This window comes from Entelurus aequoreus, linkage group LG09 (genome assembly GCF_033978785.1).
Source record: "Entelurus aequoreus isolate RoL-2023_Sb linkage group LG09, RoL_Eaeq_v1.1, whole genome shotgun sequence".
Lineage (NCBI taxonomy): Eukaryota > Metazoa > Chordata > Actinopteri > Syngnathiformes > Syngnathidae > Entelurus > Entelurus aequoreus.
Window position 1 is genome coordinate 69,516,830 of NC_084739.1, and position 14,236 is coordinate 69,531,065.

Genomic DNA, 14,236 nt, shown 5'->3' on the forward strand with positions numbered 1-14,236 from the left:
CCATGTTCAAGGGTTTATTTCGTCCACATAATAAATAGATCTCAGAGCAATGACACCAGATTGGAGCAGGTTCAAATAGCTTGGATGTGGAATGAATCCGGGTGTTTAGTGAGTACTGTACATTGTTTGGCAACTGCCTGCTACTGGAACACATTGACTATATTGTGTTTACAAATGTCCTATAAATCACTTGAGTGTGCAAACACAACACACACACACACACACACACACAGAGGATGTAGAAATAGTGAGTAGGGATGGGCACACAATCCCTGTAATCATCTTGTAGTCTGAACAATTATTCCATTACTGGCTTAGCCACTAACCATCTCTAGCCAGCAAACAGCGCCTCTGCTGGTTGGTGCATAGTAGTGGCTATCAATCTTCAACAGGTAAGCAGTCCTTGCACTAATGGAAGGTTGCAATTCCCAACTTTCCAATCAATCAAAACATTGATTAGGATGCCCACCCCTCAAAAAAAGCAGGAGTGTTTCAAGTTAGACAGTTTGTGACGCCATGTTGTACCGTACAGACTCGGGAGTGCAGGTTAGAAAATCAAACATGGCCGCCACACACACACATTGATATGATGCCTGATTGCAGGTGTCCAAAAGGAAAAGACTGGCAGGTAAATGAAATCCAGTGTTAAGGAGTGTAAGAAGCACTCAGCTTATTCAGTCCAGTCCTGGGAGACATGGTCCCTTTTCTTCTTGGCACTTAGTGGTCACTTCAGTCACACCACCTGCACCTTCTCTTCACTTCTGATAGCTGCACTGGCTCCTCAGGGCGGGAATAACACATGCTGAGGCAGAACTTACTCTAACTTCTGAGATAGAGGTGTAAAACTGTCCTGAACACACCACGAGTTGGACGTCAGCGCCTGTTTTGTTGTGAAGAAAACCTCTGTTTGACGTTTTATTGTGAAGAAAACCTTATGCTTGTTTTATTGTGAAGAAAACCTCTGCTTGTTTTATTGTGAAGAAAACATCTGCTTGACGTTTTATTGTGAAGAAAACCTCTGCTTGACGTTTTATTGTGAAGAAAACCTCTGCTTGACGTTTTATTGTGAAGAAAACCTCCGCTTTCTTCTTCTAGTATGTTTTATTGTGAAGAAAACCTCTGCTTGCTTCTTCTATTCTGTTTTATTGTGAAGAAAACCTCTGCTTGCTGTTTTATTGTGAAGAAAACCTTCTTCTAGCCTGTTTTATTGTGAAGAAAACCTCCGCTTTCTTCTTCTAGTATGTTTTATTGTGAAGAAAACCTCTGCTTGCTTCTTCTATTCTGTTTTATTGTGAAGAAAACCTCTGCTTGCTGTTTTATTGTGAAGAAAACCTCTGCTTGCTGTTTTATTGTGAAGAAAACCTCTGCTTGCTTCTTCTAGTCTGTTTTATTGTGAAGAAAACCACTGCTTGCTTCTTCTATTCTGTTTTATTGTGAAGAAAACCTCTGCTTGCTTCTTCTAGTCTGTTTTATTGTGAAGAAAACCTCCGCTTGCTTCTTCAAGCCTGTTACATTGTGAAGAAAACCTTCTTCAAGCCTGTTTTATTGTAAATAAAACCTCCGTTTGCTTCTTCTAGTCTGTTTAATTGTGAAGAAAACCTTCTTCAAGCCTGTTTTATTGTGAAGAAAACCTTCTTCAAGCCTGTTTTATTGTGAAGAAAACCTCCGCTTGCTTCTTCTAGTCTGTTTTATAGTGAAGAAAACCTCCGCTTGCTTCTTGTAGTCTGTTTTATTGTGAAGAAAACCTTCAAGCCTGTTTTATTGTGAAGAAAACCTTCTTCAAGCCTGTTTTATTGTGAAGAAAACCTCCGCTTGCTTCTTCTAGTCTGTTTTATAGTGAAGAAAACCTCCGCTTGCTTCTTCTAGTCTGTTTTATTGTGAAGAAAACCTTCTTCAAGCCTGTTTTATTGTGAAGAAAACCTTCTTCAAGCCTGTTTTATTGTGAAGAAAACCTCCGCTTGCTTCTTCTAGTCTGTTTTATTGTGAAGAAAACCTTCTTCAAGCCTGTTTTATTGTGAAGAAAACCTTCTTCAAGCCTGTTTTATTGTGAGGAAAACCTCCGCTTGCTTCTTCTAGTCTGTTTTATTGTGAAGAAAACCTTCTTCAAGCCTGTTTTATTGTGAAGAAAACCTTCTTCAAGCCTGTTTTATTGTGAAGAAAACCTTCTTCAAGCCTGTTTTATTGTGAAGAAAACCTCCGCTTGCTTCTTCTAGTCTGTTTTATTGTGAAGAAAACCTCCGCTTGCTTCTTCTAGTCTGTTTTATAGTGAAGAAAACCTTCTTCAAGCCTGTTTTATTGTGAAGAAAACCTCCGCTTGCTTCTTCTAGTCTGTTTTATAGTGAAGAAAACCTTCTTCAAGCCTGTTTTATTGTGAAGAAAACCCCCGCTTGCTTCTTCTAGTCTGTTTTATAGTGAAGAAAACCTTCTTCAAGCCTGTTTTATTGTGAAGAAAACCCCCGCTTGCTTCTTCTAGTCTGTTTTATAGTGAAGAAAACCTCCACTTGCTTCTTCTAGTCTGTTTTATTGTGAAGAAAACCTCCGCTTGCTTCTTCTAGTCTGTTTTATTGTGAAGAAAACCTCCGCTTGCTTCTTCTATGCTGTTTTATAGTGAAGAAAACTTTCTTCAAGCCTGTTTTATTGTGAAGAAAACCCCCGCTTGCTTCTAGTCTGTTTTATAGTGAAGAAAACCTCCGCTTGCTTCTAGTCTGTTTTATTGTGAAGAAAACCTCCGCTTGCTTCTTCTAGCCTGTTTTATTGTGAAGAAAACCTCCGCTTGCTTCTTCTAGTCTGTTTTATTGTGAAGAAAACATCCTCCTTCTAGTCTGTTTTATTGTGAAGAAAACATCCTCCTTCTAGTCTGTTTTATTGTGAAGAAAACCTCTGCTTGCTTCTTCTAGCCTGTTTTATTGTGAAGAAAACCTCCGCTTGCTTCTTCTAGTCTGTTTTATTGTGAAGAAAACATCCTCCTTCTAGTCTGTTTTATTGTGAAGAAAACATCCTCCTTCTAGTCTGTTTTATTGTGAAGAAAACCTCTGCTTGCTTCTTCTAGCCTGTTTTATTGTGAAGAAAACCTCCTTCTAGCCTGTTTTATTGTGAAGAAAACCTCCTCCTTCTAGCCTGTTTTATTGTGAAGAAAACCTTTTAGCCTGTTTTATTGTGAAGAAAACCTTTTAGCCTGTTTTATTGTGAAGAAAACCTTCTTTTAGCTGGTTTTATTATGAAGAAAACCTCTGCTTGCTTTTTCTAGTCTGTTTTAGTGTGAAGAAAACCTTTTAGCCTGTTTTATTGTGAAGAAAACCTTCTCCAAGCCTGTTTTATTGTGAAGAAAACCTCTGCTCGCTTTTTCTAGTCTGTTTTAGTGTGAAGAAAACCTTCTTTTAGCCTGTTTTATTGTGAAGAAAACCTCTGCTTGCTTTTTCTAGTCTGTTTTATTGTGAAGAAAACCTCCTCCTCCAAGCCTGTTTTATTGTGAAGAAAACCTCCTCCTCCTAGTCTGTTTTATTGTGAAGAAAACCTCCTCCTAGCCTGTTTTATTGTGAAGAAAACCTCCTCCTAGCCTGTTTTATTGTGAAGAAAACCTCCTCCTCCTAGCCTGGAACTATTTCTCCACAATGAGTGGACTGAAGCAGGAAGAGCATCAGCACTCCAAGTGTAATCTGGTGAAACAGCTAGTGGAAGTGAAGAGAAGCGAGGGCAAGTTGTCTGACCTTGAAAAGTCTCCATCGGTCGCCATGGTAACTAAGAAGACCGGCTGGTCTTTGGCACACAAGCACAGTTGAGTGGAGGAGAACTAGCACGGCGCCAGGAGCTTCTAGGGTCTTTGTGTCCGCCATTAAGGTTACAAGTCCAGCTCAGACCTCGCTCACCGGCAGGTCGGCTTCGTCCAAATCCAAGGGCGGCTCGGGCACGTGCGGCTCGAAGGTGCTCCGCCGCCGCCACGGCGACTCCTCCCGGGCGCTCACTTTGCCAGGCGGGCCTCCTGCAAGGAGAGGCGGGCCGGCGTGCGGCTGCGAGCGGGCCGAGGCAGCAGGCTCATGAAGTGCTCGCTGTCCCACGCCAGGCTGCGGGCGTGGGTCGCACGCAACGGCGGCCCCCCGCTCTGGCTGGCAGGGTGGCACGGCGGATACGGGCGAGCGAGGGACGGGGGGCCCCGCGGAGCTGCGGTAGAATGTGGAGCGCCCGCTGTGCTCCTGCAACACAAGCGAAGGAGCGTTAAGGACGTACTAAGAGCCAGGGACTATCAGAGCAAATACAAAGGTTAGAAAGAGTGGACCAGCCTGTGAGGCCTGATGAGGTTTGAGTGCTGCAGGGCGGGGGCGGAGCATTGTTAGAGTGGAGATGGTGGGAGGAGCACAAGTAGTAGAAGCAGAAGGAGTGGAGAGTCAGCGGGTTTTTAGTTTGGTCGGACATGTTGCGGTGGAAGAAGAAGAAGAAGAAGAAGAAGAAGCCTTAGGAGGCCTCGGTGCTCAGCAGCTTGTCACTCTCAGATTTGAGTCTCTGCAACACACAGGACACTCGTCACACAGCATGAAGTCCACTTATACACACCTGTTGCAAGTTTTGTGGATTCTATGTAAAATGTTTATGTGTGCTATGGCTATGAGGTTTTTTTCCCCTTGGCCTCAAATTTGACCCCCTGCTAGGAGTCCATACTTTGACTGGATATTTTTTTACACTCCCCCAATATTCACCTGTTGCACACCTTTTGAAGTGGCACACCTGTCAGTGGTCCTGTCAGCAACATGTTATATGTTCCATTGAGAATATAGAACATTACACACGGCGCTCAGAAATCTATCAAAATGTTTTAGTAGGACTTTGGTAAGCTATGAAGCCACACCGCTTGATGGATTGTACTGTGCTTCAACATAGGAGTATTATTATGCTGCGTGTTTAAGGTAAGACAGATTATTATCTGGGGTTTTGTTTCGCAATATTATGCAAAAGGAACTTTTCTTACCTTCTGGTACCTGCTGATCTGTATTTGGGATCTGCATGAATCCTGAAAAATTGCGCGTGTCCGCCTTTGTAGTCCGATAAGCTTCTTCTTTTTCTCTATCTTCTTGTTATGTGACATTCATCCTCCACCGTTGCCATTTCTAATATAAAGTAGTGTAAAGTTCTTACTTATATCTGTCAGTAAACTCACCATGAAAGCACTAAAACATACCGGTGTGGTGAGTTTACATTATTCACCCAAGGAACTTTAGTTTTTAGAGAGTTCCGGTCATGGGACACATTTCGGGCGTTGTTGTTGCACACCTTTTGAAGTGGCACACCTGTCAGTGGTCCTGTCAGCAACATGTTATATGTTCCATTGAGAATATAGAACATTACACACGGCGCTCAGAAATCTATCAAAATGTTTTAGTAGGACTTTGGTAAGCTATGAAGCCACACCGCTTGATGGATTGTACTGTGCTTCAACATAGGAGTATTATTATGCTGTGTGTTTAAGGTAAGACAGATTATTATCTGGGGTTTTGTTTCGCAATATTATGCAAAAGGAACTTTTCTTACCTTCTGGTACCTGCGGATCTGTATTTGGGATCTGCATGAATCCTGAAAAATTGCGCGTGTCCGCCTTTGTAGTCCGATAAGCTTCTTCTTTTTCTCTATCTTCTTGTTATGTGACATTCATCCTCCACCGTTGCCATTTCTAATATAAAGTAGTGTAAAGTTCTTACTTATATCTGTCAGTAAACTCACCATGAAAGCACTAAAACATACCGGTGTGGTGAGTTTACATTATTCACCCAAGGAACTTTAGTTTTTAGAGAGTTCCGGTCATGGGACACATTTCGGGCGTTGTTGTTGCACACCTTTTGAAGTGGCACACCTGTCAGTGGTCCTGTCAGCAACATGTTATATGTTCCATTGAGAATATAGAACATTACACACGGCGCTCAGAAATCTATCAAAATGTTTTAGTAGGACTTTGGTAAGCTATGAAGCCACACCGCTTGATGGATTGTACTGTGCTTCAACATAGGAGTATTATTATGCTGTGTGTTTAAGGTAAGACAGATTATTATCTGGGGTTTTGTTTCGCAATATTATGCAAAAGGAACTTTTCTTACCTTCTGGTACCTGCTGATCTGTATTTGGGATCGGCATAAATCCTGAAAAATTGCGCGTGTCCGCCTTTGTAGTCCGATAAGCTTCTTTTTCTCTATCTTCTTGTTATGTGACATTCATCCTCCACTGTTGCCATTTCTAATATAAAGTAGTGTAAAGTTCTTACTTATATCTGTCAGTAAACTCACCATGAAAGCACTAAAACATACCGGTGTGGTGAGTTTACATTATTCACCCGAGGAACTTTACTTATTAGAGAGTTCCGGTCATGGGACACATTCGGGCGTTGTTGTTGCACTAGTGAACCACGGATGAGGAGATGCCGCTTCCGTTATTGATTGAAGTAAAGTGTGAATGTCATTAAAACAGTTAGCGCCATCTTTTGACACTTCTTCCACTCCCGTCCTTGCACGCTACACCGCTACAACAAAGATGACGGGGAGAAGACGCTGTCCAAGTGGAGGCACATAAATAAGACCGCCCACAAAACGTCGCATCCTGAAGAGACTGTCAGAAAGTGACCTGATGATGTGTAAAACATCATCTATGCAACATTACATGTTATGTAGACCAGTGGTCCCCAACCTTTTTGTAGCTGCGGACCGGTCAACGCTTGAAAATTTGTCCCACGGACCGGTGGGGGGGGGGGGGGGGGGGGGGTGTATTTTAAAAAAAAATATATATATATATATATATATTTTTACATAAATAAATACAATCATGTGTGCTTACGGACTGTATCCCTGCAGGCTGTATTGATCTATATTGATATAGAATGTATATATTGTGTTTTTTATGTTGATTTCATTAAAAAAAAAAAAAAAAAAAAAAAAAATTGTTTTTTTTACATAAATAAATACAATCATGTGTGCTTACGGACTGTATCCCTGCAGGCTGTATTGATCTGTGTTGATATAGAATGTATATATTGTGTTTTTTATGTTGATTTCATAAAAAAAATATTTAAAAAAAATAGTTTTTTTACATAAATAAATACAATCATGTGTGCTTACGGACTGTATCCCTGCAGGCTGTATTGATCTATATTGATATAGAATGTATATATTGTGTTTTTTATGTTGATTTCATAAAAATAAAAAAATAAAAAAAATAAAAAGATGTTTTTTTACATAAATAAATACAATCATGTGTGCTTACGGACTGTATCCCTGCAGGCTGTATTGATCTATATCGATATAGAATGTATATATTGTGTTTTTTATGTTGATTTCATAAAAATAAAAAATAAAAATAATTTTTTTTTTTTTTTTTTACATAAATAAATACAATCATGTGTGCTTACGGACTGTATCCCTGCAGGCTGTATTGATCTATATTGATATAGAATGTATATATTGTGTTTTTTATGTTGATTTCATTAAAAAAAAAAAATATATATATATATATTTTTTTTTTTTTTATTTTTATTCTTGTGCGGCCCGGTGGTTGGGGACCACTGATGTAGACCACAAGGAAGTCTTTTACATTTACAATTTTTTTAATAATAAGACTCCTTTATTGCGCCTTATAATCTGGTGCGTCTTATATATGAAAACGTATTGAAAATAGACCATTCACAGGCAGTGCACCGTATAATTTGGTGCGCCCTATGGTCTGGAAAATACAGTACTTTTACTAATATGCGCACTTTTTTTTATTGTCTGCCTTACCTGTCGTTCAACTGCTCACAGAGTACAGTTCAAGGTTTATAATGGCCTTGAACATGTACAATAGTGTGGTGGTGTGTGTTAGTACGTGTGCACACAGTTAGTACACTGTTAGACATGGGCGTGTGTTGTGTTTTACAGCAGTGGTCCCCAACCTTTTTGTAGCTGGGACCGGTCAACACTTGAAAATTTGTCCCACGGACCGGGGGGGGGGGGGGGGGGGGGGGTTTCTTTTTCTTTTTTTTTTTCCATAAAGAAATACAATCATGTGTACTTACGGACTGTATACCTGAAGACTGTATTGATCTATATTGACATACACATACACAATATGTATATATAGTGTTTTTATGTTGATTTAATTTGAAAAAAAAAAAAAAAAAAAAAAAAAAATAATTAAATTTTTTTTTTTTTTTAATTTCTTGCGCGGCCCGGTACCAATCGGTCCGCAGACCGGTACCGGGCCGTGGCCCGGTGGTTGGGGACCACTGTTTTACAGGGAAGAGGGTGGCGGGCAGAAGAAAAAACAAAGACATACAGGCATCGGACAGGAGGGAGGAGGAGACACAAGCAGGATGCCACACATCTAAGACAGGTGCGCAGCTGCAGCAGGCTGCAGAGAAAACACAGGACAGCGGAGGGGAGACAAAAGAGAGTGATGTGAAAGGAGGAAAGAACACCTCCATGCAGCCAGACTGTAATCTGACAAAAGTGAGTACACCGCTTGTATTTCAGCAAGTCATGTCATCATGGATGTGCAGCTCTGGTGACTTCCATTTCCAAGAGGACTAAGGCAGTTAGATAACACTAAACTAAGGACAGAGTTTTAACATGTTCCCTGTGAGGTGGAGTCCATTGTGTTGCCAGATCATTGTGTTTGTGTGTGTTGTCTCATTTCCAGTGGCTAGTAGGGGTGTAACATCATTTGATGGTGCTGATACCATATTGCTGTATTTACAACCTTACAGTATGAAAACATTCAGTGAGTTGAAATACCTTCAGTTACTTTTTTTGCAAAAAAATAAAAATAAGCAGTGAAATAAATACTGAAGTTTCCTGTATTCCTGTTATCTTTGTAAAGGAATTATGTAAGAATGAATTATTGATACAAACAAGCAAGTAAACAACACATTTTTACATCTTAGTTGAATAAAGTGCAACCAACAACAGGAGGAAACATTTTCAATAGTACACAGTAACATTTTAGCAGTACATCTACCTGCTACTTCTGCTTTGCTTTTCAACATAAAATACAATGTCACAAATAAAGTGCAACCAAGGCCTTTTTTTTTAGGTTGAATTAGCAGTAAGTTTACCTGAGAAGCAACTCTTTTCAGTGGTTTGACCTGCTACTACTCTCATTTTTAATAAACAGCTATGGCGGCTGAGAAAAGTCACACAACAACTTTCAGCTACAGCAGGATTGCAAAAGCCCCAACACATAGAACTACAACACAACAACATAAAGCCACAACACAACAACATAAAGCCACAACACAATCGCCGTAACTTGCCCAACTGTTGCATCCTTTGTGGCTTAAAGTTGTGTTGTGGCTTTATGTCATTGTATTGTGGCTTTATGTCATTGTGTTGTGGCTTTGTGTCGTTGTGTTGTGGCTTTATGTCGTGTTGTGGCTTTATGTCGTTGTGTTGTGGCTTTATGTCGTTGTGTTGTGGCTTTATGTCGTTGTGTTGTGGCTTTATGTCGTTGTGTTGTGGCTTTATGTCGTTGTGTTGTGGCTTAAAGTTGTGTTGTGGCTTCATGTCATTGTATTGTGGCTTTATGTCATTGTGTTGTGGCTTTGTGTCGTTGTGTTGTGGCTTTATGTCGTGTTGTGGCTTTATGTCGTTGTGTTGTGGCTTTATGTCGTTGTGTTGTGGCTTTATGTCATTGTGTTGTGGCTTTGTGTCGTTGTGTTGTGGCTTTATGTCGTTGTGTTGTGGCTTTATGTCGTTGTGTTGTGGCTTTATGTCGTTGTGTTGTGGCTTTATGTTGTGTTGTGGCTTTATGTTGTGTTGTGGCTTTATGTCGTTGTGTTGTGGCTTTATGTCGTTGTGTTGTGGCGTTATGTCGTTGTGTTGTGGCTTTATGTCATTGTGTTGTGGCTTTATGTCATTGTGTTGTGGCTTTATGTCGTTCTGTTGTGCTTTATGTCATTGTGTTGTGGCTTTATGTCGTTGTGTTGTGGCTTTATGTCATTGTGTTGTGGCTTTATGTCATTGTGTTGTGGCTTTATGTCATTGTGTTGTGGCTTTATGTCGTGTTGTGGCTTTATGTCGTTGTGTTGTGGCTTTATGTCGTTCTGTTGTGGCTTTATGTCGTTGTGTTGTGGCTTTATGTCATTGTGTTGTGGCTTTATGTCATTGTGTTGTGGCTTTATGTCGTGTTGTGGCTTTATGTTGTGTTGTGGCTTTATCGTTGTGTTGTGGCTTTATGTCGTTGTGTTGTGGCTTTATGTCGTTGTGTTGTGGCTTTATGTCATTGTGTTGTGGCTTTATGTCATTGTATTGTGGCTTTATGTCATTATATTGTGGCTTTATGTCATTGTGTTGTGGCTTTATGTCGTTGCGTTGTGGCGTTGTGTTGTGGCTTTATGTCATTGCGTTGTGGCTTTATGTCGTTGTGTTGTGGCTTTATGTTGTTGTGTTGTGGCTTAATGTCGTTGTGTTGTGGCTTTATGTCGTGTTGTGGCTTTATGTCATTGTGTTGTGGCTTAAAGTTGTGTTGTGGCTTTATGTCATTGTGTTGTGGCTTTATGTCATTGTGTTGTGGCTTTATGTCATTGTGTTGTGGCTTTATGCCGTTGTGTTGTGGCTTTATGTCATTGTGTTGTGGCTTTATGTCATTGTGTTGTGGCTTAAAGTTGTGTTGTGGCTTTATGTCATTGTGTTGTGGCTTTATGTTATTGTGTTGTGGCTTTATGTCATTCTGTTGTGGCTTTATGTCATTGTGTTGTGGCTTTATGTCATTGTGTTGTGGCTTTATGTCGTTGTGTTGTGGCTTTATGTCATTGTGTTGTGGCTTTATGTCATTGTGTTGTGGCTTTATGTCGTTGTGTTGTGGCTTTATGTCGTTCTGTTGTGGCTTTATGTCATTGCGTTGTGGCTTTATGTCATTGTGTTGTGGCTTTATGTCGTTGTGTTGTGGCTTAATGTCGTTGTGTTGTGGCTTAATGTCGTTGTGTTGTGGCTTAATGTCGTTGTGTTGTGGCTTTATGTCGTGTTGTGGCTTTATGTCATTGTGTTGTGGCTTAAAGTTGTGTTGTGGCTTTATGTCATTGTGTTGTGGCTTTATGTCATTGTGTTGTGGCTTTATGTCATTGTGTTGTGGCTTTATGCCGTTGTGTTGTGGCTTTATGTCATTGTGTTGTGGCTTAAAGTTGTGTTGTGGCTTTATGTCATTGTGTTGTGGCTTTATGTCATTGTGTTGTGGCTTTATGTCATTGTGTTGTGGCTTTATGTTATTGTGTTGTGGCTTTATGTCATTCTGTTGTGGCTTTATGTCATTGTGTTGTGGCTTTATGTCATTGTGTTGTGGCTTTATGTCGTTGTGTTGTGGCTTTATGTCATTGTGTTGTGGCTTTATGTCATTGTGTTGTGGCTTTATGTCGTTGTGTTGTGGCTTTATGTTATTGTGTTGTGGCTTTATGTCGTTCTGTTGTGGCTTTATGTCGTTGTGTTGTGGCTTTATGTCATTGTGTTGTGGCTTTATGTCGTTGTGTTGTGGCTTTATGTCGTTGTGTTGTGGCTTTATGTTGTGTTGTGGCTTTATGTCGTTGTGTTGTGGCTTTATGTCATTGTGTTGTGGCTTTATGTCGTTGTGTTGTGGCTTTATGTCATTGTGTTGTGGCTTTATGTTATTGTGTTGTGGCTTTATGTCGTTCTGTTGTGGCTTTATGTCGTTGTGTTGTGGTTTTCTGTCGTTGTGTTGTGGTTTTCTGTCGTTGTGTTGTGGCTTTATGTCATTGTGTTGTGGCTTTATGTCATTGTGTTGTGGCTTTATGTTATTGTGTTGTGGCTTTATGTCGTTCTGTTGTGGCTTTATGTCGTTGTGTTGTGGCTTTATGTCATTGTGTTGTGGCTTTATGTCGTTGTGTTGTGGCTTTATGTCATTGTGTTGTGACTTTATGTCGTTGTGTTGTGGCTTTATGTCATTGTGTTGTGGCTTTATGTCGTGTTGTGGCTTTATGTCGTGTTGTGGCTTTATGTCGTTGTGTTGTGGCTTTATGTCGTTGTGTTGTGGCGTTGTGTTGTGGCTTTATGTTGTTGTGTTGTGGCTTTATGTCGTTGTGTTGTGGCTTAAAGTTGTGTTGTGGCTTAAAGTTGTGTTGTGGCTTCATGTCATTGTGTTGTGGCTTAAAGTTGTGTTGTGGCTTTATGTCATTGTGTTGTGTCTTAAAGTTGTGTTGTGGCTTTATGTCATTGTGTTGTGTCTTAAAGTTGTGTTGTGGCTTTATGTCATTGTGTTGTGGCTTTATGTCATTGTGTTGTGGCTTTATGCCGTTGTGTTGTGGCTTCATGTTGTCGTGTTGTGGCTTTTGCAATGGTGCTAAAAGCTGAAGAGGTTGTGTGATATTTGCATTCGTTGTGTGCAGGTATCCGCCATTCTTGTTTTGCCATCTAATGGCAGACAGACTTAAATAAGGTCAAATGTCCTTATTGTTGTGGCTTGTGCAGCCCTTTGAGACACTTGTGATGTAGGGCTATATAAGTAAACATTGATTGATTATTGTTAAAAGTGTTCAACTTCATATAAAGTCCGCCGTTATGTTTCCCTTTTTCTTGTATTGATCAAATCCATTGATTGCCTTTTAAAACGACTCTGAATCGATACCTACCTTCCAGAAGGCAAACTTTCTTAGGCGTATATAGTCGCCACACCCCTAGTGGATAGTCAATGTATCCTACGATGCAAGCTGTTCACGGACTACTCTAAAATGTAGGATTTCTATATTATCATCCCTTGAAAAGATAGAATGAAAATGCTTGCTGCAATGCGAGCGTTGTACTCACTTTGTGAGATACTGTATACCAGGGGTCACCAACCTTTTTGAAAGCAAGAGCTACTTCTTGGGTAGTGATTAATGCGAAGGGCTACCAGTTTGATACACACTTAAATAAATTGCCAGAAATAGCCAATTTGCTCAATTTACCTTTAACTCTATGTTATTATTAATAATTAATGATATTTACACTTAATTGAACGGTTTAAAAGAGGAGAAAACACGAAAAAAATGACAATTAAATTTTGAAACATAGTTTGTCTTCAATTTAGACTCTTTAAAATTCAAAATTCAACCGAAAAAAAGAAGAGAAAAACTTTTAAAAAGAATTTATGGAACATCATTAGTAATTTTTCCTGATTAAGATTAATTTTAGAATTTTGATGACATGTTTTAAATAGGTTAAAATCCAATCTACACTTTGTTAGAGTATATAGCAAATTGGACCAAGCTATATTTCTAACAAAGACAAATGACTATTTTTTCTAGATTTTCCAGAACAAAAATTTAAAAAAAAATTCAAAAGACTTTGAAATAAGATTTAAATTTGATTCTACAGATTTTCTGGATTTGCCAGAATAATTTTTTTGAATTTTAATCATAATAAGTTTGAAGAAATATTTCACAAATATTCTTCGTCAGAAAAATAGAAGCTAAAATGAAGAATTAAATTAAAATCTATTTATTATTCTTTACAATAAAAATTTTTTTTTTACTTGAACATTGATTTAAATTGTCAGGAAAGAAAAGGAAGGAATTTAAAAGGTAAAAAGGTATATGTGTTTAAAAATCCTAAAATCATTTTTAAGGTTGTATTTTTTCTCTAAAATTGTCTTTCTGAAAGTTATAAGAAGCAAAGTAAAAAAATGAATGAATTTATTTAAACAAGTGAAGACCAAGTCTTTAAAATATTTTCTTGGATTTTCAAATTCTATTTGAGTTTTGTCTCTCTTAGAATTAAAAATGTCGGGCAAAGCGAGACCAGCTTGCTAGTAAATAAATAAAATTTAAAAAATAGATGCAGCTCACTGGTAAGTGCTGCTATTTCAGCTATTTTTAGAACAGGCCGGCGGGCTACTCATCTGGCCCTTACGGGCTACCTGGTGCCCGCGGGCACCGCGTTGGTGACCCCTGCTGTATACTTTGGAAGGGTTTCCTCTCAGGAAAGGGCAGGCGGGAGGGAGGGAGGGAGGGAGGCAAGTCTTTCCAGTGTTAGGTGTATATGTATGTCTAGGTATATTCAGCCAATGACAGAACCAGAGCATAAACTTTGAGCTGCGTGTAAAGCAGCGAAAGGGAAAAGCGCAAAGTGGACGTCAGAAGTGTGAAGGGAGAAGCAGCACTTATTGGGTTATTTCTTTTTTCTTTTTTAGAGGACCAAAAAATAGGAGCGTCAGACGCGCCGGGGCGAGCTCTGCTCCCCGAGGAAGGGCCGGCCAGTCAACAAGAAATAAAGCATTACAAAAAAAAGGTTTAAAGAAAGGAGGG

The 14,236-nt window shown here is 39.5% G+C and overlaps 1 protein-coding gene across 27 annotated transcripts in view; it reads right to left on the minus strand.

Annotated features, from left to right (window-relative positions):
* The window catches only part of LOC133657659 (pleckstrin homology domain-containing family A member 1-like), an 89,399-nt gene continuing 75,163 nt past the window's right edge, over positions 1 to 14,236 (minus strand). For 3 of the 27 annotated variants that reach the window (XM_062059256.1, XM_062059254.1, XM_062059255.1), the window contains one exon: positions 1 to 4,190. In XM_062059256.1, coding sequence (XP_061915240.1) covers positions 3,959 to 4,190 — 232 coding nt within the window. In that variant the 3' untranslated portion in view covers positions 1 to 3,958. Of the gene's footprint in view, positions 4,191 to 4,280; positions 4,498 to 8,283; positions 8,359 to 14,236 lie in introns of those variants that run through there. The other 24 variants (XM_062059257.1, XM_062059261.1, XM_062059259.1 and 21 more) reach the window with 22 other exon arrangements.